This window comes from Schistocerca piceifrons, unplaced genomic scaffold, assembly GCF_021461385.2.
Source record: "Schistocerca piceifrons isolate TAMUIC-IGC-003096 unplaced genomic scaffold, iqSchPice1.1 HiC_scaffold_2512, whole genome shotgun sequence".
NCBI lineage: Eukaryota > Metazoa > Arthropoda > Insecta > Orthoptera > Acrididae > Schistocerca > Schistocerca piceifrons.
In genome coordinates, this window is record NW_025728457.1 from 674,170 (window position 1) to 701,136 (window position 26,967).

Sequence of the window (26,967 nt, forward strand, 5' to 3'; positions counted from 1 at the left end):
AAACTGGTATTGGTGGGAAGGATCCATATGGCACAGGCTGTGAAGCAGTCATTGAAATAAAGTATGTCCTGTTTGGCAGCACGCTCAGGAACAGGGTGGCCCATTTGTTTGTTGGCCACAGTTTATTCGGTGGTCATTCATGTGGACAGACAGCTTGCTGGTTGTCATGCCCACATAGAATACAAGACAGTGGTTGCACCTTAGCTTGTAGACTGCTTGACTTGTTTCACAGGTGTGATGGAGAAATGAGGGCTGTGTAATGCTGGAATGGGAACAGAGAATGGACTGGATGGGAGAGGACAATGACTTACTAAGGTTGAGCCCAGGATGTTATGGGAACATAGGAGATATTACAGGGAAAGTTCCCACCTTTAATGGGATAGGTGATATTTGTGACTGGACTGGAGGTAGGTGGTGGTGGGAGGATGCATAGGACAGGTCTTACATCTATGTCTATTACAGGGGTATGAGCCATGAGGTTAAGGGGTTAGAAGAAGAGGTTGTGTAGGGATGGATGAGTATATTGTGTAGGTTTGGTGGATGGTGGAATACCACAGGGATGGATGAATATATTGTGTTGGTTTGGTGGATGGCAGAATACCCATGGCATTCTGGCCAAATTTCTCTTAAACAGTGGGAAGTAAGAAGGTGCTTAAAACATCAGTGTACGCCTGGTCTGCGATAGTACCATGGAAAACAACATGGGCTTCAAGCCCCTCCGTGAAAAACGCGACCACGCCATATCACCACTGCCTCCGAATTTTACTGTTGGCACTACACGTGCTATCAGATGATGTTCACTGGCTATTCACCATACCCACACCCTGCCATCAAATTGCCACATTGTGTACTGTGATTTGTTAATCCACAAAATGTTTTTCCACTGTTCAGTCATGGAATGTTTACACTCCTTACATCAAGTGAGGCATTGTTTGGTATTTACTGGTGTGATGTGTGGCTTATGAGCAGCCGCTTGACCATGCAATCCAAGTTTTCTCACCTCCTGCCTAATTATCACAGTACTTACAGTGGATCCTGATGCAGTTTGGTATTCCTGTCTGATTATATAGATAGGTGTCTGTCTATTATACATTACGAACCTCTTCTACTATCGGAGGTATCTGTCAGTCAACAGATGATGTTGGCCTGTACACTTTTGTGCTGTAAGTGTCCCTTCACATTTCCACTTCACTATCACATTGGAAACAGTGGAACTAGGGATGTTTAGGAGTTTTGAAATGTTGTGTACAGACGTACGACACAAGTGACACCCAATCGTCTAGCCACATTCAAAGTATGCGAGTTCTGCGGAGAGCCCCATTCTGCTCTCTGATGATTTATAATGTTTACTGAAGTTGCTGATATGGAGTACGTGGCAGTAGATGGCACCACAATGCACTTAATATGAAAAATATATGTTTTTGGGGATGTCTCTATACTTTTGATCAGATAGTGTGCTGCCTTACCCTCTTTCCACCTCAGTGCTGTATGCTCCCCAACAGCACATCACTGTCTGCCACCACTATGCTACTATCCCTCTCCCTCACTACCCCAGCCACCTCCTTACCCCCGCCCAGTTGCCGCTCACTTCATGATGCACATGTGCTGCTGCTTGCAGTGTGGCCTCAGTTGGCTGAGACTCCAGTCATGTGTGTAGGAGTTATCTTGGTACGAGTGTGTATGTGTGTGTTTGTTGTCTAATTTTGATAAAGGCCTCACTGGCTGAAAGCTATATTTGTGACAGTCTTTTTGTTTCTCCTATATGCGACTCAGCATCTCTGCTATATGGTGCACAGCAACTGCTCTTTTCATCATATTGTTCCATTCTGTCCTGGATTTTCCATTGTTTGATCTTTTAATCTTTTTATTTTCAATTTTTATAGTACACTGCAAATAAACTGAAATAATGTGCAGTGTATTAGTGTACTGTATTTATTAATATTTCATAAAAGACAAGAAAAAGAGAGGCAGAGGAAAATTTGAGAGTGCAAATAAATTTAGAAGAACGGATTGTACTTAGTGTCCACAAGGACTTCGTATATAACGTTGGCTTGTAATTAAAGTGTAGAGAACTTATTCAGTTCCATTGTGAGACCAATTTCTACAGGAAGGGAACAGAAGTCAGACCTTGCACAATGTCTGAAATGAAGAGTTTCATCGACCTTCTTATATACACTTCAGTATTCAAATTGATTAACTAAAACATATGTTCTCTCTTTTGTATTGATGGGACAGTCCGTGCTGTTTTCCGTATCACTATATCATCAGCAATATTTGCTGTAATTCTCAACTGCCTGAGATTTGACAACCCTGATGACATGGAGTTATGTAAGGTTTCTGATCCAGCAGCTGCTATAACAAACATTGTACATAAATTCAATGAAAATTTGCAGCGATCCTATATTTTTGGGGTTAATGCTACAGTTGATGAAATGCTAATCGGTTTCAAAGGACACTGTAAATTCAAAATGTATATTCCATCTAAACCAGCGAAGTATGGCCTGAAGCTTCAATGCCTAGCCGACTCCAGGACTAACTACACGTTCAACACCTATCTCTACTGTGGAAAAGGTACTGATGGAGCAGGACTTTCCCCAGACGAGAAGAAATACGCCATTATCACTCAGGCTGTCCTCAGATTGTGCAAGCCAATAGCACATGCTAACCAAAACAACACTGCTGATAACTGGTATGTGTCAATCGAACTTGCAGATGTGCTACAGAAAAATTATTTGACCACAGTGGGAACAATGCGGAAGAACCGAAAGGAAATTCCTGCATCTTTCTTGCCTTCCTGTAGACGTGAAGTTGGAACAATGCTGTATGGATTTACCAAACACATCACGCTCATTTTGCATGTACCTAAGAAAGGAAGAGCAGTAATTCTTATATCAACAATGCATCACTCCATAGAAGATGACGTGGAAAGTAAAAAACCTGTAATAATAGCCCACTATAACAACACAAAGGGTGCTGTTGATACTGTAGACGAAAAGTGTGCCAAATATTGTTAAAGTCGTTGCACGCAACAGTGGACCATGGCCGTGGTTTTCCATATTCTTGACATGAGTGTTGTCAGTGCATATATTGTTCATCAGTCATTCAAGGAAAGAACTGTGCTTACCAGGATGAACTTGATGGAAGCTCTAGCGAAAGAACTGATCGAACATTCACTGCATGAAAGGATAGTGAATAAATGCCTCCCACCAGAATTGAGATTTTCTATCGTTAGAGTTCTAAGAACTGAAGTACATCTCCATGAAGAGCTGGAAAAGGAGGGCAAACTACCTAGGGATGGAAGGAAGCCATGTCGCATTTGTCCACCAAAAAAGAAGAGAAAGACAAGTTACTTGTGTCGCAAGTGCAAGGTCCCAAATTGTTTGGAATGCTCTTGTAAGGTGTGTCCGCAGTGCGTGTAAGGTGGTGCGTAATGTGGCCACTTTCAGTAGTGCAGATTTTTTCTGTTTCATTTGCTGTCAAGAATACTCATTAAATTTAACACCGGTGGTACTTGATCAACATTAACCTGCAACAACCAAGTTTCAAGTAAAGAACTACACTTAGATATTTGGATATTTGTCCATCACTGTAAATTTCAATGAGAATTTAGAGTGCAATATGAATAGGTCTTTTTCACAGCACCGAAACAATATTTTGTTCATAAGTTACCATTTACGTATAATTGAAGAATAAATATGTAGTACTAAATTCAAAAAGTAGCACTAGATAGGTGATATTTACATATTTTCCCCACCTTCTGAATGCAGTCCACGGGACTGCATGACCGTAGTTGCGTGAGAAGTACTCACGACTGTGATTAGGGGTTAAGAGCATCTGCTCCAGGGTGAAAGGTACTCTAGTGAATACCAGAAGGACTTGTGGCAAAAAAGCTAAGGCCTAATACCCTGAGGTATGCACTGGATATACAGTACGGTGGTTAGACTTAGAATCTCCAATGGGGCCATAGTGTCATGGGAGAAGGTAGAACAGCAAGTTGCAGCTAAGAAGCTTGCTAAGGTGCAGAGACTGGCCTGCTTCGCAATAACAGGCAGAATTAGTAGCACGCCAACTGTTGTGATTGAAGCCGTGCTGGACATGCCTCCATTACACCTTTGGGTGTGAGTTTAATCTCTTGGCTGTTCAAGCCCAGGATTACAGAGCTTCTTTTAAAACACGGCTTTGACATCATTAACTTGCCATGTTTTTGCTTATCGTTCTTGGACCAGTATTCTATGTGCTGTCCTCCAAGCCAGTTCTGTAGTTCTAGTTTGATCATAGCCTTGGTGATTGTCAGGACAGGTTCCGGTTTAATGAATGGAGTCTCTGCCCCCAATTTGTCGGCTTGTTCATTGCCACCGATCCCTGAGTGGCCAAGGACCAATATTGGTTTTACCCAATTGGAATACCGAGGCCAGTTGTCCTAGAGAGATGATGCCCTCCAGTCTTCGCTGAATTCCATGTACCATGGCCCCAGCATCTTGGTCTGATTTCGACCAATCAGTGAACCAGACAATGTCCCCAGTATGGTGTCAAACTGTTTTTTCTTACTGTTCCCAACTTCAAATTATTATATTGTAAAGCTTGTTGAAGCAGTTGGGAGTTATTATGTAGTCGGCCGGCAGTTCCCCAGCCATTCCTATATTTGCCTCACTCACTATATTAGTGTGTGGGTCTGGATATCTCAATGAGATCCAGTTTTTACCAGTTTTGAGTCTGTATGCACCAGCTGCTTCACAAAGGTTTAGTGGAGGCATGTCCAGCATGGCTTCCACCCCAGTGGTTGGTGCGCTACTAATTCTGCCTCTTGTGGTGAAGCAGGCCAGGCTCAGCACCTTAGCAAGCTTCTTAGCTGCAACCTGCTGTTCTACCTTCTTCCAGGACACTACGGCCTTATAGGAGATCCTAAGTCTAACCACTGTGCTGTATATCCACGGCCTTATAGGAGATCCTAAGTCTAACCACTGTGCTGTATATCCAGTGCATACCTCAGGGTCTTAGGCCATAGTTTTTTGCCAAAAGTCCTTCTGGTACTCACTAGAGTACCTTTCGCCCTGGAGCAGATGCTCTTAATGTGAGGGGTCCATATTAGTTTCTCATCTAAGGGTACCCCCTAGATTTTTCACTATCCCCTTTCATCGAAAAGCTTTAGATTCCAACTTCAGTGTTGAATATGCTTTTTCATGATTGATACCACAACAGTCTTCATAGGATTAACCCTTAGGTTCTATTTAATGCACTGGTCTTGCACAATGTTCAGTGCACCTTGTGCCATATTCCTAACTGTGTCAGTAAATTTGCCAAGTATTACTATGACAAGGTCATGTGTGTATCCTTCACAAAATCATTGCCTGGAATCTAGTTTCTCAATGTGTTTGTTCACCACTAGATTCCACAATGAAGTGGACAAAACTCCTCCTTGTGGAGAATCTCTAGTGGTGTTAATTACCATCTTTTCATTCATCACGGTGGCTTCTATCCTCCTCCTACTAAGCATGGCCTTAGTCCACCTACATATAGTGGTCACTAGGTCATGCATCTCTGCTGCCCTAACCATGGAATGAACAGTTGTCTTACAAAAAGTTCCCTCAATGTCCAGGAAGATGGAGTGGGCTCTTTCTTGAAAGCAAAGGGCTTTTTCCACCCTCACAACAAATTGTCAGAAAGCTTTCTCTGGTGGTTTACCTGGTTGATGTGTGTGTTGGTTTGAATGTAGATGAGCCATAGTTAGCCTCCTCTCCCTAACATGTACATTAACCAGACTGATTGATCTCATATCCTTGGGCCTGGTGTGATCAGTTTTCCCTGGCTTTAGAATAAAGACAACTGTCACTGCCCTCCAGGCATTGCGAATGACTCCCGCTGCTAGGCTAACCCTGAATAACCTGCACAGCGCTCTTACAAGATTCTCTCCTGCTTGTTTCAAGAGAGCTGGAAAGATGCCATCGGGGCCAGGTGACTGGACCAGTTAGAATGTTCCCACTGCCCATTGGATTTTACTGAAATCGACACACGCCTTGGCCGGTCACAGTCCTCTCTTTGAGTGGCTGAGAACCATTGTTTTCAGGGGTCACATTCTGGCCTATGTTATCCGCCAGAGCATATTGAGGAAAATGAATTTTGAGGAGCAGTTCCAGTGTCTCACATGATGTGTTTGTATTTTCCCCATCCTCCTTCCTCAACGTACCTTCTGGATTAGTTCGTACCCTAGTGAGAAGTTTGTGAAGCCTGGCTTGAATTCAGCACCTCCCCATGCTTGTCACTGTAAAACCTTATGAAATATTCTAAGATAAATATTGCATTAAATATTGGTGAAAACATAATAAACTGCCATCATGACACTGTTAAAATAAGTAAACACGAAGGAATGTTTGTATACAAACGAAATGCATCTTATCAGGTTAGATCATAATTTCCTGCTTATTTACATGGTGCTTTATGCTACTATGTAGCACATACGAAGTTTGAGTTACAACCAATTGAACTGAACATATCTTGATCACACTGCATAACAGTTAATTTTTCAAAAACGTGCCAGCACATACTGACCAAGGATAAAGGTAAGGATGTAGTGTAAAATATACTGTCTTTTGGCATATGGAATTGTGGAGTTTATTTAGCTCTCATCAAATTAATTGAGTAGTTTTAGTCAAATTTTAGATACCCTGGATACAGTTGAGTTCCAGATAAACTGTACAGTTTGATGTGTGGTTTGTGCTTGTGGCAGTTTTGGCTTACCAGTAGTAAAAGTCAGCGGTATTATAATCAGTGTTTATAAAAATTAATTAATGAAAAACTATACAGTGCTATATTTAACTCCTGAAGTTCAGATGCACAGTTTGATATAATACCGTTGAATTCAGTTTTAGTGTTTTTCTATATAATACTTGTGAATAATGTTCTATAGCTGGAGAGTGACAAATTAGCAGTTGGCTATGCATCTGATTTTTTGAGAGATCAGTCAGCAGAGTTAGAATATTTGATACGTTGAATCCTTTGCTTATTGCTGTTCCTCACTTACTTTGGCTGCATTCATCTTTTGTCTGTCAATGGGTTGATGAGTATGTTTAAATGTGTGACAAATTCTACTTGCCATCATAGCATTGACCTTGGAAATGTCCTAAACTTCCTCAAAGATACTATTGCAAAAGTTGTATGAATGTGAATTTAAATACTGCCTCACAGTTGTCGACTTTCTCTCACAGGAAAGTATTCCCAATGGATAACCGGTTAATGGTATTTCTCTTGGCTTGGGAGGAACATAGTTCACCAGAGAAAAATATTAAATGTATATCTGTTCGTGTTTCAATGTTAAATGACAAATGTTCAGTGTCAATCAGTCCTGTACATTTGATGATACTCACATTAATATCCCACTTGTAGTATTTGAAAGTTTGAATGCATAATAAATTTTAAGTTACCTTAATTATTTGTTCAAATTAATTTCCAGTGGTACTTACAGAGACTTGATACCATATATTACAGATTATAAAACTCATTTGTTTGATCAAAAAAAGTGCCTTCAAAGTTGAGGTGTGTTATACTCGAATTTAATATAACAAGTCCAGCGTTGGCGTCAAAATTCCTGGTTGCCTTAAAATTTGCCACATATTCAATGCTGCAGGAAATCTATTTCTATCCAGCAACATTGGATTCAATTGCACCAATGCAACGAACAGGAGTTAATGGGATTCACACGCTTGCTAACAGTATCTCCCTCATGCCCCACAATCACAAACCAAGAGCAGTGTCTAGTCTGTGATGTGTCATTGCAGGCTACAGTGCCAGCAAACTTGAATTGAAAGTGATTTGTGTTATTGATAACAGAAGAACATTTTCTTTAGTAGCTAGCTTCACAGTGGAAAAAATAAAAGGTACTAATATGATGCAGGCTATAAATAGAAAGTAAAAGCATATGCAGAACAATGTGGAAACACAGCAGCTGAGCAGCATTACAGTCCTCCAGCAACAGAAAAAAAAATTGCTATTGGCAGGCTAGTAAAGAAGAACAAAAAAACATGAGGAAGGCCAAATGTGCAAATACGGGACTGAATACAAAATGGCGAAAACTAGAAGATGCTGTACTGAAATGGATTCAAGCACACCATCCAAATGGTATTCAAATTACTACAAAAATGTCTCAAATACATGCTTGTAAGCTAGTGCTACAGTGGAACTTAACAGATACTAAGGGTGAAAATGTTTGGTGCTACAGGTTTATAAAGTATCATGGACATAGCATGTGAACCAAGACCAAAACATCTCATAAAATTCCACAAGAGTATGAAGAGAGTATTACCTTTCCATCACATTATTATACAACATAGAAAGAAAACCAGTGTGGAACTAAGTTAAATAGTGCATAAAGACTTGATGTGCCAAGAAACAAAATTGTTGCTATGAAAAGTGCTAAAACGGTAACTATTAAAACAGGTGAACATGAAAAAATGCACTACACTGTTCTTCTTTCGTGTTGTGTTGATGGCACTAAACTTAATCCAGTGATCATTTTCAAGTGCTAAAAAACTTCAAAACCTTGTGGAATACTGGTAGGTGTAGTTCATGTTTGTGACAAGGATTGGATGGATGAGGCTGGTATGAAATTGTGGATTAACAGAAGCAAAGGAAAGTCACTTCGTTGAAGATGAGTTCTCTTCTTGTGCTAGATCACTTCAGTAGTCATTTGTAAAATTCTGTGAAAGAGAAATGGAGACAATTAAATACAGAGCTTGCTGTTATTGCAGGAGGACTTACATCACAATTGCAACTTCTTGAAGTCTTGACAAATACACTACACTGAAAAGCCAAATAAGCTGGTACACCTGTGTAATGTAGAGCCCCAGTGAGCATGCAGAAGTCCTGCAACACAACATGGCATGTACTCAGCTAATGTTTGAAGTACTGCAGGGGAAGAATTGACACCAAGAATCTTGCAGGGCTGACCATAAATCAGAAAAGGTATGAGGGACTGGGGATCTTTTCTGAAGAGCATGTCATGAGACATCCCAGTTTTGCTCAGTAATGTTAATGCCAGGGGAATTTGGTGGCCAGCAGAAGTGTTTCTCAGAAGAGTGTTCGTGGAGCCACTCTGTAGCAATTCTACTGGTATTGCCCAAGTCTGTCAGATTGCACAATGCACATGAATGGCTGCACGTGATCAGATAGGATACTTATGTACGTGTGATCTGTCAGTCATATCCAAATGTATCAGGTGTCCCATATCAATCCAGCACATGCCCTACACCATTACAGAGCCTCCACCACCTTGAACAGTTCCCTACTGACAAGAAGGATCCATAGATTCATGAGGCTATCTCCATACCTTTACACATCCATCTGCTCAATACAATTTGAAATGACTCATCTGACCAGGCAACATGTTTCCAGTCTCAACAGTCCAATGCTGGTGTTGACAGGCCAAATTGAGGTGTAATGCTTTGTGTCGTGCAGTAATCAAGGGTGCACGAGTGGGCCTTCGGCTCCAAAAGCCCATATCAGTAATGTTTTGTTGAATGGTTTGCATGCTGATACTTTTTGATGGCCCAGTATTCAAACCTGCAGCAATTTTTGCAAGGATTGCACATCTATCATGTTGAATGATTATCTTCATTTCTTGGTGGTCCCGTTCTTGCAGTATCTTTCTCTGGCCACAGCAATGTCAAAAATTTTATATTTTAATGGATTCCTGATATTCACTGTACACTCATGAAATCGCCATACTGGAGTATCCCCAGTTCATTGTTATCTCAGAAATGCTGTCCCATCGCTCATGCACTGGCTATAATGTCACATTCAGACTCAATTAAATCTTAATTACCTGCCATTGTTGAAGCAGTAACTGATAAAACAGCTGTGCTAGACACTTCTTGTTTTATATAGGCATTGCAGACTGCAGTGTCATATCCTGCTTGTTGACATACCTCTATCTTTGAATACACATGCGTATACCAGTTTCCATGGCATTTCAGTGTATTTAAATTGTAAATGGAAGAGGATTGGAACAAATGGATGATGGATTAAGCCCAACATGAATTCAAACAAAGGGAGTTCTAAAATGATCTACAAACAAACAAGCAGTTGCAATGTAGGGTGAGAGAAAATATCATTGTTAAATCTTTTAGTAGGTCGACATAAATAATGCTCATAATGGTAATGAAGACCATCTTATATATAGAGGACAATGATGCTGAGGAAAGTTGAGATAATGAATGTCAGTGATCTTACAAGGTCATTTTGGTTTTATAAACTAAGAAATTTTTAGGCTGACTTTGCAATCTAATAAAAAAATGGTAAAAATGTACTTTCCTTAAAAATTGCTTGAAAATTAAGGTGCACCTTACAGTCTGTAAAATATGGTAGTTGTTTTCTTCGAACACATTTTGATTTGATCTGATGAGCTCACATCAATGTACTTAAGGATTTTTGCTGCTGTCCAGATGGTCATCAGATTGCATATAGTGATCTGCAGAACAAAACAGTATTTGTACTCTGCCACTGTTCTTTACTATCTCCTTATTTCATCTCACCATGGGTCTTAATACAGTCCTATTACAGTAGCACTCAAAAATGTTTTATAGAAAGCATTTGTTACAATTACATAAACATAAATGTGTAATACAAAAAACTGCCATTGCGTAATTGAAGGATATGAAATTGTAATCTATTTATTACAAGTCTGCATATCTATTTGCATGAGATATAAGAGACAATTGTCAGAGCATGTGTTTCCATAAGTGCTGATGTGATAAGAAATACCACTCCATCCATGGTAAGAAGATCGCAGCACTGCACTGATACCAATGGTCATCACTTCGAACACCTTCTGTAAATGGATGTTCAAGCCACCTTTTTGGCCTTCATTGACCTTCAAAGACATTAGTGTTAAACATCATTGGATTCATCTCCATAGCTGCCATCAGAAAATAAGTATCAAACTGTAGCATCCCATTTAAAAAGTAAAGTTGACCTTTATATCTCTGAATCAACCAATTTCATACTGTGGCCCCTGTTGTACCATGCAACTTTTGTCCCACAAATCTCTCAACTCCTATCATACTTTCAGAGTTACTCTTGGTGGCGATAGTTAGTGACTCACCCTGTATACTCCACACCATCAGAAAAAAAAAAAATGTTAAATTTATTTTTGTCACTCCATAAAACCTTAAATCTGTCTTTGGCATTCCAAGTTCAAGGTTTCCGTGGAAAGTCTATCCTGTCCCTAGTTTTTGAATTTATGAGCTGGTTTATTTCATTTATCATGTAAATCGCCTGTTACTAAGTGACTTTTTATGGTAGACGTGCGTGGGCTCAGTCCATTATGTTGCTTCAGATCATCCCTGATTTGTTGAGGTGTTTCTCTTGGAGCTACAGCTGATTGCCTACAAATCATTCTGTCCTTAGCACAAACCATTTCAGATGAGAATAGCTCGAGGTTGTACCAAGACCTTCTCATCTCAAATACGTTGAAATAAGCCATTATCAGCCAACGTGCTACTTTGACTATATTACACTTCCAAATACAGCATTTTCTTTCGCTGCACTCATTCTATTACATATTCTTTTCATTTATTTTTCTTTGACATGTGCATTATATAAATTATATTCTCATCAACTAGGTAGTAACAAATTATATGGAACCACTTTAAGAGTAGATCTAGATGCTTCAGTCTGGAACCTCACGACTCCTACAGTCACAGGTTCAAATCCTGCCTTGGACATGAATTTGTTGAGTATCCTTAGGTTGTTTAGGTTTAATTAGTTCTAGGGGACTGATGACCTCAGATGTTAAGTTCCATAGTGCTCAGAGCCATTTGAACCATTTTAACAATTGTTAAGCATTGCATTTGCTGTAACCTAAGAGAAAACTTTATATATTATTTTCTTCATATTATTTTTTAAAAAAGCATAGCAACTGTATACCAATAAGATTGTAACAATGAGAAGTCTTTGCTGTTAGATTCATAAGCATCGGACCCACCTTAAATTTCAAGGTGGTGGGTTACTCTGCGAAAAAATCTACCATGATGGCCAGTGTCTCTGACAGCACGCTCTTTTGACTGGAAGTCCCTCAAAGAGGCTCACTCACCTTAAGTGATTGTTCTCACCTTAGGTCATATCTCCCAAATTCCCACAGAGGGACCAATGAAATAAAATAAATAAATAAATCAATGTCTTTCATCCTCGCTCTTCATCAAGGATGCTCGGACCTTAGCTTATTGGTTACTGTTACTTGCTGTTCATGCCATTGACTTTGCACACTTGTTAGTTGTTGCAATATGCCATACTCTATAGCAGTGCTAGACTGTTACCTCCCAGTCTTGAAGACATGCCAAACAGTTTGTTTCACATCAAGCAAGTGTTCCATTTTGTTATACTTCTAGTTCTCTACAAGTAAACAATCACTGAGTGAATACCTGAGTTATAGTGGTTAATGAATACCATGCCATCAAGGCAAGTTACATACTTTTGAGCTAAAAGAATATATACTTACATTGTTGTATGATTTTCCTCACTTACTAGATACGTAACCACAGCAGCATGAAGCGCTTGATGAAGTGACACTTACATGCATTGCTCTTCTGTGACTGCATGCAAGCAGTACTGACAGCATAACAACACAACTGAAAAATACTTCTGAGCACTGCTGTAACCTAACAAAACACTCCAAATACTGTTATCTGCATATTTGCAGAGACTTTTTGACCTCCTTGCTGTAGTTCATTTGCAGTACATACAGCACCACCACTATGCTGTACTGCGAAGGTATTACAAATGAGAAACAAATTTTTTTGTTCTGCTCAGTTACAGGCCAGCTAAGGTTTTACATTTCTTTATGCTACTCCTTCATCTGTACACGTATTTCTCTCCACTCACCTGATGTATAGTTTCTATCTTGTCTTTTTGGAATTATTTTGTTGTGGAGAATTTATCAACTCAATTCGGTTTCTGTATTTGGTTTGGTTTTCAATTTCTTGCTTATTTATACAAGTGTCTTGTAGGTCTTTGTGCACTTCTGTAAGCCAATGAGTTTTTTAATAAAAAAAGATTCAGTGCTGCTGCACAGTTTTTCTTTTCAGTATGCTAAGACTCATTACCCTTCTTTGCCAAATTTTGGCCTCAGTTATTTTCCTACATATTTATGTATACTTGTCTATTGTTTCTGAATTTAAATGTTTGTACTGGTGTTCTGTTTCCTAATATCTTTTCTTTTTTCGTAATTTTCATTATCATTTGTTAAATCTGAAATCAGTGTTTATGATGCAGATGTGTATTCTGGCCAAATGACTGCCTTGTGAGTCAGAGGTTCTGCAGTTTTGGAGAATGAATTTTTACTATGAACATCTGTTTACTGTAATGGAAAGTCCATCTTCCATAGTCTTCCTCTTGTGGCTCCATTTTCTCCACCATTTGGCTATATGAGTTATCATAGATCCTTAAATTTGTCTTCCCCTGATACTCTCATACTCAGTATTTGAGTGGGATTTTGCAGTATTGCTGTTCCCCATTACTGCTTCTTATCAGAGGAGATGAGTAGTCATGCTTTTAGTACTGTTTTTCTTTCTCTCTGTTTTGTACCTTCTCTACACCACCAGTATTGCTAAATTATCTACAAAAGTGTAACAGACAATTTTGACATCAATTTTCTAACCAAGTAGTATTCAACTTCTGGTATTATGTTCTGACAAGTGCTCCATCTGTTCAATGTTCATTTTCCTATATGGTCTGAAAGAAGAATGGAGTTAGTCCATTGCCTTGGCTAAAGTCTGTTCTTATATCAAATGAGGCTGAAGTTCTTTTAAAAGGACTCATGTTGTATTCTGCATGTCAGATTTTTTAAGAATTTTGAATAAAAGCAGTCGTGCTTTATAGTCATAAGCCTTCTAAAATTTTACAAATGTATTCCAATAGTATTTTGCCACTTTAGTCCTTCATCAATCTGCCCATCACAGGACCTTCCTGTCCTAAGCCATCCCTGATATATCTTGTATTTTAGAATTTCTGCTGTTGTTTTCTCCTTGAACCTTTCATGGAATTTCTTTTAATCTTCTGTGAACATGATTATCAGTTAATCTAGGCCAGGAACCACTATTATTAATCAGTGGTAATGGTCAATTTCAACAGGTATCTATATCTGACTATGAAATTTATTAAGTTCTTGGAATTGTGCTTTGTTATTGGCACATAAGCTATGTGATGTTCTCAAATCATATTAGTGTTGATTGCATATATTTTTAGTGATTTAGTGATATATATGTGGGGTGGCACGGATGGTTATCTGCCAACAATTTAGCTAACTGTCTTTTTCTTACCATTTGTCCTTTTTTCTTACATCCACAGTCAGGCAGACATTTATAAATGAAAACATTTCCTCCCTGGACTGTTATGGTACATATTTATTCAAAATTAATTTGGCAGCTGTACAATTCTCAAGTGGTAAGTCAGTGTGATGTCTGAAACCTTTATAATTCCTTTTGAGGTAGTACTTTCCTTGAGTTAACTGTGTTTGCAAATTCCATAGTCATTACAAGACTGGAGTCTTCATAATCTGTATGTCCAGACAATGTTAGTACTTAATGTACTAATTTCTGTCGGTCATATCATACTGCACATCTTTATATACACTCCCCAATGACTAGGCATGACATGTAATAACTTCGACATAGTTCATAGTAAGCTGTCACCTGAGAATGGCATAAGTCAAAATTCCAGTTGTGAATACATTTAATTAATAGCAGTTTAGGCAGAAAGTGTTCTCATCTCCATTCTGTACCAATCTGAGGATAAAAATTTAATAAAATTCTTATGTTTTCCTCTGGAACTTCAACAGATGCTTCTCAACATAGTTCTCAGGACTGTTTTGCTTTCTGCATTGTTCTTGTTAACTTGATTTATTGATGAATGTGCATCAATTATTGTGTACCTCTCATCTAAATATTGGATTATTTCAGGGGGTGAGTCTTTCTGGAGGTAATGGAAAAATTTGGTACTGATTGCAACATAGATTTGACGTTTATGAATGCAGAGCCTAGTTCTGGGATAGTTTCGCGAATTTCTTCCCTGTGTTCTCTGTAAAAATCTACAGTTCTCTGAATGTGGTATTTTCTTCATCTGTGAATGTGCTGTTTTGTAATACCAATTTTGTTATACATTTATAGTGTCTGAAAGTATTTTGAGTTTCCCAATATTTATTAATGTTTGTGTATTTAATGGTTCAGGTCTGTATGTAGTTCTGGATGTGAACTTAAGGATGGGTTTAGAAGTCGCTCCTCACCTCTGCAAGTTCATCTGGGCTGCCCAGAGCACAAAGGCCCAAATGTTTCATTTATGATAATCGATTCTTCTGTCAGTGAATGGCAGTTTTCAAAATAAAAAAAGGTGAACGAAAATTTTACACAAGGTGGAAGTGCATGACAGGTTAAAAATGTGAAGTATCTAGTAGGAAGTATGGCTACAACCAAATTACTAGCTTGTGTAGTTATTTACAGTACTGAAGACAAATTGAGAAAATGGAAAGTGAATTCTGACTAATATTCTGTTTCATTAACTGCAACAGTTTATCATGTCCTCTTTAATGATATTTTCAAGCTTCACTTACAGCATTTGGTGGACCAATCACATGTTGGTGGGTGTTAATATAAATCTATTTAGTTACTGTCCCATCAGTTGTAAATCACTGGCCATTTCTTGAAATGTTTCAGGTGGAAGCCTCAACAAGATATGCATCTGATAGTGCAAGGTAAGTTTTCATAATTCACTGCAGAACTTTTTGAGAAATATTAATTATTATTTATTGTGAGAGTACTTCAGAAATAAAATGCACTACTTTAATTATTCAGAATTACCAATAAGCACCAACATTACAAGGCAGTATTGTCAGTAATGCTGTTCTGTGCAACAACCATTATGTGACTGTTCCTAGATAAATAGAGCTCATGTCTAATATCTGTACAGGAAGACAAAGGTTCAGGTGGTATATCAGCAGCTGTATTGTGCTTAATCCAGAACATCACTTGAAAATCACTGACATTCAACAAATTCATCTTGATAGCCACAAGCTAATGTCATACTGCAGTAGAACAAGGAAGGGTGAGTGGCTATAAATCAAAAAATTGGAGCTGATTCCCAGCCTTTCAGATCAATGAATATAGTGTTGGAGAACTCTTTCAATGCTGTGCCACAGTGGTGCTCAGGAAACACACAAGCTTGTAGTGGTGACAGTTTACAGGCCATTATCAAGAAGAATTGTGAGTAGCTGGTGCCAGTTTCAGTAAGGTAGCGAAGACTTAACTGGTAAATCCTCATTCTCTTTGTTCCTCCATCATCCTGGTGTGATCCTGAAGGCTGGCTCATTCATTAGACACATTACAGGTGACAAGGTAATGTATAATTCCTAGCTCTGGGTCAACAGTAGGGTTCACACATACCCTCTGATACAGGCCAGGCCCAGAGAGTGGTGACTGTTACTTTCCCAAATGCCAGTTGGTCCCTCTGTCAGGAGTTCGGGAGGTGCGAACAGTCATTTACGGTGTGTGAATCCCCCTCTGAAGGGACACCCAATTGGAAGGAGCATGCCATTGGAGATGTTGGCAATCATGGGGATTTTTTGCAGTGGCTCAATCAATGTCTTAGAGTGTGTCTATTAAATGAGGGTAATGATTTCAAGGCCATACGAGCTGTACATCAATTCCTCATGGTATCACGTACCGGAGGTGGTCAGTCTTTTCTACGGTTAATGCTTGCATTATTCTGAAAGGTGTTGTTGCAGTTGCAGGCCCTGTGACATTATTTTGTCATTTATATAATACAACTTTGCTTCTGAAGACGTATTGTGATTTTCAGGCCCTACAACTGCTTACAGCATCACTCCTCCAGAGTTATCCTGTTTGTGTTGAGGACCATTGTTCACTAAATTCTTCACATGGTGTTCTTTACCTTCTGATGTTAGATGGCCTCACTGAGAGAGAAATCCACACTTCCCTCTAATCATGGCACCACTGTGGCCCATTGAGTAATGAAAAAGATTGATGCAAACTTAAAGCCCACATGCACTCTTTTTCTACCATTTGCTCAAGTAGTGTTTGCCTCAAAGATTAAGGCAGACTATGAAGTCATCATGGTCCAACCATACATTACAAACAAAATGAGTTCAACATTATAATAAAACACATATCCTGTCAAAACATGGCCAAATGTGTTGCTCTTGGCAGAGATGCTCATGAGGGCAGCTGTTTGCCTCCTCTCTGCTGTATCAGTTGTAATCCCATGAATGTCCCATGTGTCTTAATGAGTGAGCCATCCAGGAGATCTGAGTGAAGGACATCAAACTCCACCTTGTCACTCATAGTTGTTTGCTAGTCAAGATCCTTGCATTTTACCATCTGGCATTTACAGTATCATTTTTGCTATGCCATGAATAATGGAGAATATGCCCACCCAGACTTGCAACTTCAAGTTCAGTATTGCAGTAGTGCAATCACTCAGGTCACAGTAGCATCTCCTTCTCCTCCTGCAGCTGCACAACAAGCCATCAAATCCTTGCCCCTGATGACGAAATCACCTGCTACACAACTATCAGGCTGATAGGACAAAAGCAGTACTCCCACAAATACTTTCTACAGCTAAAAACGTAGTCTTCATCTGCCAACTAGAAAGTTCTAAGAAATCAAACAAAAATGAACGGTTTTCTCCTTCCCTGACTTAGAGATCCCCTTCAGTGCTCTTGGCACACATACCCTCACCCAGCTGACCTCCATTTTGCTGGTGCCCACTGCCTACCGATTTTCTGCCATGGAATTCACAGGCTGACCCAAGGAGAATGACAAAATGTTTGTAGATCTCATGAACAGGATTCTCCAGCCTCTGCCTCTGTAGCAGTGAATTTTTGAAGGCTGGTACTCGGCAACCGCAAGGTGACTGTCATTTGTTCCCACCTCCCCAATCCCCATTATGACTCTTCTCCAATGGCACATTTGTGGTACTAGACCCAACAAGGAGGAATTACAGCTGCTCTTGGAATTGCAGTGTTCGCTTGTTTTCTGCTTCCAAGAAAAAAATTGTCCTCACAACCCCTTTGACCTCTCATATTTCGTTCTGGGACTCTGTGACCTTTCCCCCAAGGACTGCATTCCACCTCATGGAGCCATGCTGGTCATCCATCTCACTGAACACTCGTTGGGTAGCTGTTGCAGTCTGCTTTTTCCTCCTTCATTTCACCTTTTCTCTTTGTAACATCTACATCCCTCTGTTATTTGCTGTTACGAAGTCAGACTTACTCCAGCTCATTGGTCAGCTCCTTCACTCATTTTTGCTACTTCGTGACTTCAGTTCCCACCATCTGCTTTGAGGCTCCCGGAACACCGTCCAAGAGGTTACCTCTTAGCTGACCTTCTGAATCATCCCTCTTAGCACTGGAGCACCCATGTTTCTTTCAGATTCCATTCACATTTATTACCATTTGGTCCTCTCATTCTGCACTGTCCAGCTCACCCGTCATCTTGAATGGCCCACTCCCTCTGACACATACTCAAGTGATCACTTTCTGTGTGCTATCCATTTTCCGACTTCTACCCCACCTGAGTGCAAACCCAGTTGGCAGGTTTCTAAGGCTTCTAAGGTTTCTTTACTCCTCCCTCACGACCTTCACATAGCTGTGATGACCAAGTAAAGCATCTTCCGAACGTTATCCTTCCGTTGCAGACTGTTCAATTCCATGCACTTCAAGTTTACTGTAGCATGTCCTGGTCCCTGGCGGACTGAGGTGTGCAGGAATGTGATTCGCTTGTGGAGATGTGCTCTCCACATTTTGAACCATCATCCTTATACATCTGTTTATATGGTTTGGCTTTGTCGGACACATTTATCTGAGTATCATTGTCTTTGCTATCCCCATTAACCATATTATGGATTCTCCCACCAGCCATCTCACCTCCCTTTTTTTCAAGGATTTTACAATCTGTTGCAGTTCTACATCAACTTGTCTCCTTGAGCAGCGTCTTCAGCGTCGTTCCTATCGTCTTTTCTCATGAAGCTTGTGCAGTGGCTTTCACTATCCACTTCCAAAACCTTTTGTATGAATATTTCTCGGTGAAATGAGTTTCTTACACCATCCTACATCTTGCGCCTTTTGTTCTTCCATTCGCCGAAACTAGAAAATTCCTGGGGCTCATGTCTGATACGAAACTTCCTTGGTCCTCCCATGTATTCTTACTAAGCTCTACGTAGTACCTAGTTCCTCAGTGTCTTACATCTCCTAAGTGGTACTTCCAGGTGAGTTGATGAGACCACCCTGCTCCGTTTTCTTTATCCCATGTCCATTCATAACTAGAGTGTGGGTGTTTAGTTTATTCCTCTGTACCTCTGTCCATCATATGGTGTCTTAACACACTCCACCACCACGGAATACGTTTCGCCACTGGTGGCTTTTTCACTAGCCCAGTTGAGTGTCTGTGCAGAAGATACTGAACTACTAGATATACTGGCATGATGTCCTCCTCAGTGGATAGGCATGTTGTATCTCTCTCATGTGTGGCCACTCATACTATTCCCTCATATTTGAAGACTCCCTTTCCTGCCAGTAAGGGACATGCCATTCTTCTGTTACCTCCCGGAGTTCACTTTTGACTTTTGCTTCGGCAGCCTAACTTCACGGTACCTGCCACATTAATGATGGTTGTGAACCCTTCGCCACCTTGGCTTCATGTAGCAGCCCATGTTTATTGTGGACTTCATTTTCTTCACTTTTATAAGCAGGACCCATTGTAGGAAAAAATGGATAAGTAGTATGGACTAACCTGTCATCAAGGTACAAAATTCGTTGCAATATTATGCTCTACACGAATTGTACGTACTGACAGTATGGCCACCAGTTGATTAACTCAAAATTTTTATCAGTATTATACACCATCACTTGACCCTTTGAGAAATGTAGTAGCCATCCTATTGAATATTTGTGACTGAAGTCCGCAATGAGTTTCATTTTTATCTCTGATTTAAACATATTAACGTTTACATGTACCTCAAATCCTTCAACTAAACGTTTCAAGTGTACATATGAATTGACAATGTCGCAAGAGCCAGGAGGTATTGCCACAACTTCCCCATTCTCTAGACGCAATTTATTATTAATTCAGTGACGTTAGCTATGCTTTCGTGTGTTTCCAGACCAGTTGATTCTGTACATCACTACTCCCTGCTCATCTATTGGAGGAAAGTAGTTTGCATTCAATTTAGACCAATTAGCATTTGAGTGTACGTAATTACATTGCAGCCTCAAATGATGTGGAGACTTGCATACTGCTTGTTTTTATACAATTTTCTGGAAAAATACCATGCAGAAATATCCTCAGAGGTATGAACTGAAGTTATGGTAGTGTCAAACATTGTACAACAGCTGGTTCCTATTGGTAAAATGAGAACACAATCTTTCATGTGACCTTAAATGACAAAGCGCTACATACCCTGAACAACATCTACATTGACAGTTCCACGTTTCTTGGGTTTCCACACTGTCTCAGGCCATGTATCCTACATAAACACGCTGTAAAATATCGCGATTTTAAATTTTCTGATGAGTTTAAGCGGATCTATGTTTTTAATCCTTCTTTCCAGTACCACTGCTGTGGGCTTTTTCTTAAATGTACAACCCAAGTTATTTCCTGTATTGTAAATATAAGCCTTTACCCATAGCGATGGCCTCCATGGTCATATTATGCCTTTTAACTGCTTGTAATTACTTTTCGCATTTTTGGACGTTCTGTACTGCTTGAAATATATCAGGTCTCCTAGCTAATGAAACCAGTGGCTGACAGCCCAGCAAATGGAGGTATCATAAACAGAATTGGTCCACCAGATCTCTTTGGTATTGGTAGCAACCTATGCCTTTTAACACATCCTTTCCTTCCTTTTTTCTGCCTCTAGGCTCGTTTTGCCGCTGTCACGAATTTTTTAAACATCACATAGGTTTTTCTTCTTGTTTAGTATGCAGTGAGCTGCATTCAGTATTTGCTTGAAGGTTAGTCCAGTACCCAAACATTGCCTTATCAACCACATATGCAGACATAGGTTGTCCTACATGAATATCAGTCCCTTGACATACCTGCGCAGCCTTATCAATGAGTATTTGGTGTGCAATATGGTGATCTTTGTTTGTAGTGTAGGCGATTGTGTGCTCTTTGCGTACATTGTCCAAAGCATCAAAGCCCTTATCACCATAAGCTAGGTGCTATTTCAATTTTGTTCCAACTCCGCAGAAATTGTATCCAGAGATACAAAATTCCGATCGCTGCTTCTCGAGAATACCACCTCCAACTTTGTTGATACGTTTCCTAGCACTCATATCACACTACTGCATGGTTTGAGCTTTGCTTTTCGTATTACATAGCAAAATGCGAGTGTTCACCCAGCTGTAGTGCTTTGATGAGAAACTAAGCCATTTCATCAATGCTCTGTTCCCTCAACATCTTATGACCTGCTGTATGAGGAACATATTGGGTTCAAAGCGTTCCCATAATTCGTTTGTAACATCAATAGGTTTGTTCTTAATTCTGTGGTGAATAATGTGATTATACTTGCAATGATTTGTGGCTGGATGTTCAGACATTTGCACGTACGTTGAAGATTAAATTGCTTCCACATTCGGTTTCTATTTATCCAGTTCAACCATTTGGCAATATTAGTTTCCAAATGAGAGAATGTTGAATAGTGATTTATCCCACATCATTCCAATTCTGCTTTGAAATGCCTATCGTAAAATTCACTTCCATCATATGCCTCAAGTCTGTTGGGCAGTCAATTTAGTCCTGTGTGCAACAATTATTCAGAAACCTCTGTGCCTGTGACCGTGTGTGCCTGTGACTGTGAGAATGTAGTTGAAACCATTATTTGATTGTAAGTAGTCCTGTGTATCTAAGAGATGAGCCTGCCATGCATAATCCATTCCTCGTATTATCAGATATATTCTGCATGCAGGTCTGTAAAGCTCATGAACAACTCTCTCCACAATTACTCGACGATGCATATTTTTCTAAGCTCAGGTAAGATCGATAACATTTTGTTCATGTAATCTGCATTCTCTTGCCTAACTGAAGCTGTAAACAGGCGTAATCGAGCTATTATTTCATTTAGTTACCATAATTTATATACTTCAGAGGCAGATTGTTTAGTCTTTCTTGCTGAACTTCGACTTTTACCTACACTATGTGGAGCTGCTACTGCTGCTGTAGTTACAGTCCTGTATTTGTCGCTCTATGAGATATCCATTCATCCTTTCGGGGTTTTACATGCGTTGATCATGCTTAATATTGCACCACATGTTTTTATAGTTTCAGGGTATATTTTTAACACTCGCCATTTTCAAAATTATTAACTGTAACAGCCAAGGCAATCTTCCAAATTCCTTGTTAACAATTCTTACTGCCTTCGTGGTTAAACATATTGTGTGCTTTCCTAAGAAATATGGTTTCGCCCTGATGACCCCATATGTTCTGTCTTAACTCAGCATGCCTCCTCCTCCTCCTCCACCTCCTCCTCCTCCTCCTGTTTCTGCTTCAATCCATAGTACATGACAGCTCTTTCAGCCTGTCAGTTACTGGCTTAAATATTACTGAGAGATAATGGTCTTGTTGCAGTTGACCTTACTTTCACCAAAGTAACTTCAGTCAAATTTCCAGTTTTTAACATTACACTTTCTCATCAACATGTTGGTGTAAACTAAGCCATTGCTGGCCGTTGTGGCCGAGAGTTTCTAGGTGCTTCAGTCTGGAACCGTGCGACCGCTACAGTCGCAGGTTCGAATCCTGCCTCGGGCATGAATGTTTCTGATGTCCTTAGGTAGGTTGGGTTTAAGTAGTTCTATGTTTTAGGGGACTGATGACCTCAGATGTTGAGTCCCATACGGCTCAGAACCATTTGAACCATTTTTGAACTACGCCATTTTTGAGACAGTTTACAACTTAGGTTTACTTTGAGACAATTGGTGGTGACGGGCATGAAGTGCCTTAGGTATCACATCGATATTTCACACATACATTAGTTTTATACTGACTCCTTTAGTTTTCTCGTTGACACACAGTTCATATTTCTGTATATGAACATTCAACACCTCAAATTTATAGCACCTCTCTTAACAAGACCTTCAGTTCCATTAATTTAGTGTTGATTGCCTCCATTTTTTGGTCAAACGCACGTGCTTTGCGTCCTCTTAAAGAATATGCAACACATCTGCAAATTTGTACATAGTGTAAAATATACTGACACATGCGCATTTTGGTGCATTGCCTTTTTGAAGAATCTAGTTAAAGTTCTGTTTCTATGGACTCTCATTCAATTTACTAGTTTTATATGTAACCAGCAAGCTATGCTGAGAGTTATTCCAGCAATCCTTACATATAACGAATTCAATGAGTAACATCTCTGTTCCTACATGTGCTTCGAAAATATGCTTTAATTCAGATTGCCTGTTCGAAAGTTACAAGGTTGGTGCATTCCAGACAAACAGCTTTTGGATGCTTAAGTATGTCTCACTGAAATAAAATATATTGACTTGCATGCGGCGAGCAAAGCAGAAATATCTGCTCATATCCTGATTTCCCACAAAGATGTTGCCAAATAAGAATGTGCTGTTTTGTTTTACTTTTTCAGGTGGTGGAATATCACTGCCTGTTAGTCCTTCAATTCCGTGCAAAATCTCCTGCAGTAGCTGATATTTTAACTGAAACAGTATTTTTGAAAAATATATACATGCTCTAAGTGGACTCCCGCAGGATACGTCAACAGTGTAAACATTTGATTATTTTCCGCAGCATGAAGCCCAATAACCAAAGCACTTCTAATATGAAGAAGTAATGATCCATTCGTCTCGTTCTTCTGGTTTACACCTTCATCATTGCAGGACCAGTCATTTAAAGACCCTTGGGGTGAGACTGTTTTGTCCACTTGGTCATGGTGGTAACTGTTTATTTACATTGAAATGGAGGGGTTTTATAAAGTATTAGTTACAGCTGGGCATATAAACAAACTTAAAAACGATCGTAATTCAGTGCCCACATCTGGTAATGTTGAATCATACATTGACACTTACGTCAATGCACAGAATGCATCATGGAGTCGAGCTATGGTAGTTTCTAATGAGTGGAGAGTTTGGCAAGCTATCGACAGTAAATTTCTGCACAGTGTGTCGTAGAATTGGAGAATATGCGACTGCCATCTTTGCCAACACTCTAGCTCATCCTGTAGTGGATTTCATTAAATGTTAAAAATCAGCTCTTGTAGATCTGTGCTCCCTCTGTTGTTAAATATTTTAACTGTACCGACTGAATCCCCTACAGAGATTTTATGATCACTTTGTAACATCAGGGGAGAGCAAACTTGTCTGTGGAACAAGGCTGAAATCTGCGTTGACACACTGCATGCTCAATGTCATTAATCCAAGGAGAATATCTTTGTTGTTGTTGTTGTTGTTGTTGTTGTTGTTGTCTTCAGCCCAGAGAGTGGTTTGATGCTGCTCTCCATGCTGCTCTATCCTGTGCAAGCTTCATCATTTCCAAGTAACTACTGCAACCTACATCCTTCTGAATCTGCTTAGTGTACTCATCTCTTGGTCTCCCTCTACGATTTTCACCCTCCATGCTGCCCTCCAGTACTAAATTGGTGATCCCTTGATGCTTCAGAATATGTCCTACCAACCGATCCTTCTCTTAGTCAAGTTCTGCCACAAATTCCTCTTCTCCCCAATTCTATTCAGTACCTTCTCATTAGTTACATGATCTACCCATTTAATCTTCAAACTTCTCCTGTAGCATTCTACCTATGTAATCTTCAACCTTCTCCTGTAGCACCACATTTCGAAAGCTACTATTCTTTTCTTGTGCTAACTATTTATCGTCCACATTTCACAACCATACATAGCTACACTCCATACAAATACCCCAATAAAAAATATTCTAACAAGATTGCGATCAAGACTGTTTTAAATTTTAATTTCAACCCTCAGAATCACCTGATTTAATTAGACTACATTCCATTATCCTCGTTTTGCTTTTGTTGTTCGTCTTATAGCCTCCTTTTAAGACACTGTGTGTTCCGTTCAACTGCTCTTCCAGGTTCTTTGCTGTCTCTGACAAAATTACAGTCTCGTCGGCAAACCTCAAAGTTTTTATTTCTTCACCATAGATTTTAATTCCTATTCCAAATTTTTCTTTAATTTCCTTTACTGCTTGCTGTCTCACTCCCTTCCCAACCACTGCTTCCCTTTCACGCCCCTCGACTCTTAAAACTGCAATCTGGTTTCTGTACAAATTGTAAATGGCCTTTTGCTCCCTGTATTTGACCCCTGCCATCTTCAGAATTTGAAAGAAAGAATTCCAGTCAACATTGTCAAATGCTTTCTCTAAGTCTACAAATGCCTTTCCTTAATCTGTCTTTGAAGATAAGTCGTAGTGTCAGTATTGCGTCACGTGTTCCAACATATTAACGGATCCAAATATATTTTCCCCGAGGTCGGCATCCACCAGTTTTTCCGTTGGTCTGTAAGGAATTCGTGTTCGTATTTTGCAGCTGTGACTTATTAAACTGACGGTTTGGTAATTTTCACACATGTCATCAACACTTGCTTTCTTTGAGATTGGAATTATTATATTCTTCATGAAGTCTGAGGGTATTTCGCCTGTCTCATACATTTTGCTCACCAGATGGTAGAGTTTTGTCAGTAGTTCTAATGGAATGTTGTCTACTCCTGGGGCATTGTTTCGACTTAAGTCTTTCAGTGCTCTATCAAATTCTTCTCATAGTATCATATCTCCCATTTCATCTTCATCTACATCCTCTTCCATTTCCATAATATCGTCCTCAAGAACATCGCCCTTGTATAGACCCTCTATATACTCCTTCCACCTTTCTGCTTTCCCTTCTTTGCTTAGAACTCGGTTTCCATCTAAGCTCTTGATATTCATACAAGTGGTTCTCTTTTCTCCAAAGGTCTCTTTAATTTTCCTGTAGGCAGTATCTATCTTACCCCTAGTGATATGTGCATCTACATTGTTATATTTGTCTTTTAGCCATCCCTGCTTAGCCATTTTGCACTTCCTGTCGATCTCATTTTTGAGACATTTGTATTCCTTCTTGCCTGCACCATTTACTACATTTTTATACTTTCTCCTTTCATCAGTTAAATTCAATATCTCTTCTGTTACCCAAAGATTTCTACCAGCCCTCGCCTCTTTACCTACTTGATCCTCTGCTACCTTCACTATTCCATCTCTCAAATCTACCCATTCTTCTTCTACTGTATTTCTTTCCCCCATTCCTGTCAATTGTTCCCTTATGCTCTCCCTGAAACTCTATACAACCTCTGGTTCTTCAAGTTTATCCAGGTCACATCTCCTTAAATTCCCACCTTTTTGCAGTTTCTTCAGTTTTAATGTACAGTTCATAACCAATAGATTGTGGTCAGAGTCCACATCTGCCCCTGGAAATGTCTTACAATTTAAAATCTAGTTCGAAAATCTCTGTCTTACCATTACATGATCAATCGGAAAGCTTCCAGAGTCTCCAGGCCTCTTCCAAGTATACAACCTTCTTTCATGACTCTTAAACCAAGTGTTAGCTATGATTAAGTTATGCTCTGTGCAAAATTCTACCAGGCAGCTTCCTCTTTCATTCCTTTTCCCCATTCCATATTCACCTACTACACTTCCTTCTCTTCGTTTTCCTACTATCGAGTTCCAGTCCTCCACGCCTATTTAATTTTCGTCTCCCTTCACTATCTGAATAATTTTTTTTTTTATCTCATCATACATTCCTTCAATCTCTTCATCTGCGGAGCTAGTTAGCATATAAACTTGTACTACTGTGGAAGGTGTGGGCTTCGTGTCATCTTGGCTACAACAACGTGTTCACTGTGCTGTTTGTAGTAACTTATCCATGATGCTATTTTTATTCGTTATTAAACCTACTCCTGCAGTACCCCTATTTGAT

The 26,967-nt window shown here is 39.6% G+C and overlaps 1 protein-coding gene across 1 annotated transcript in view; it reads left to right on the top strand.

The window, feature by feature from the left end:
* LOC124743706 (zinc finger protein 98-like) overlaps positions 1–26,967 on the top strand; it is a 104,110-nt gene that overhangs the window by 45,907 nt on the left and 31,236 nt on the right. Inside the window, exon 7 of the mRNA XM_047248880.1 lies at positions 15,696–15,733. Coding sequence (XP_047104836.1) covers positions 15,696–15,733 — 38 coding nt within the window. The remainder of the gene's footprint in view (positions 1–15,695; positions 15,734–26,967) is intronic.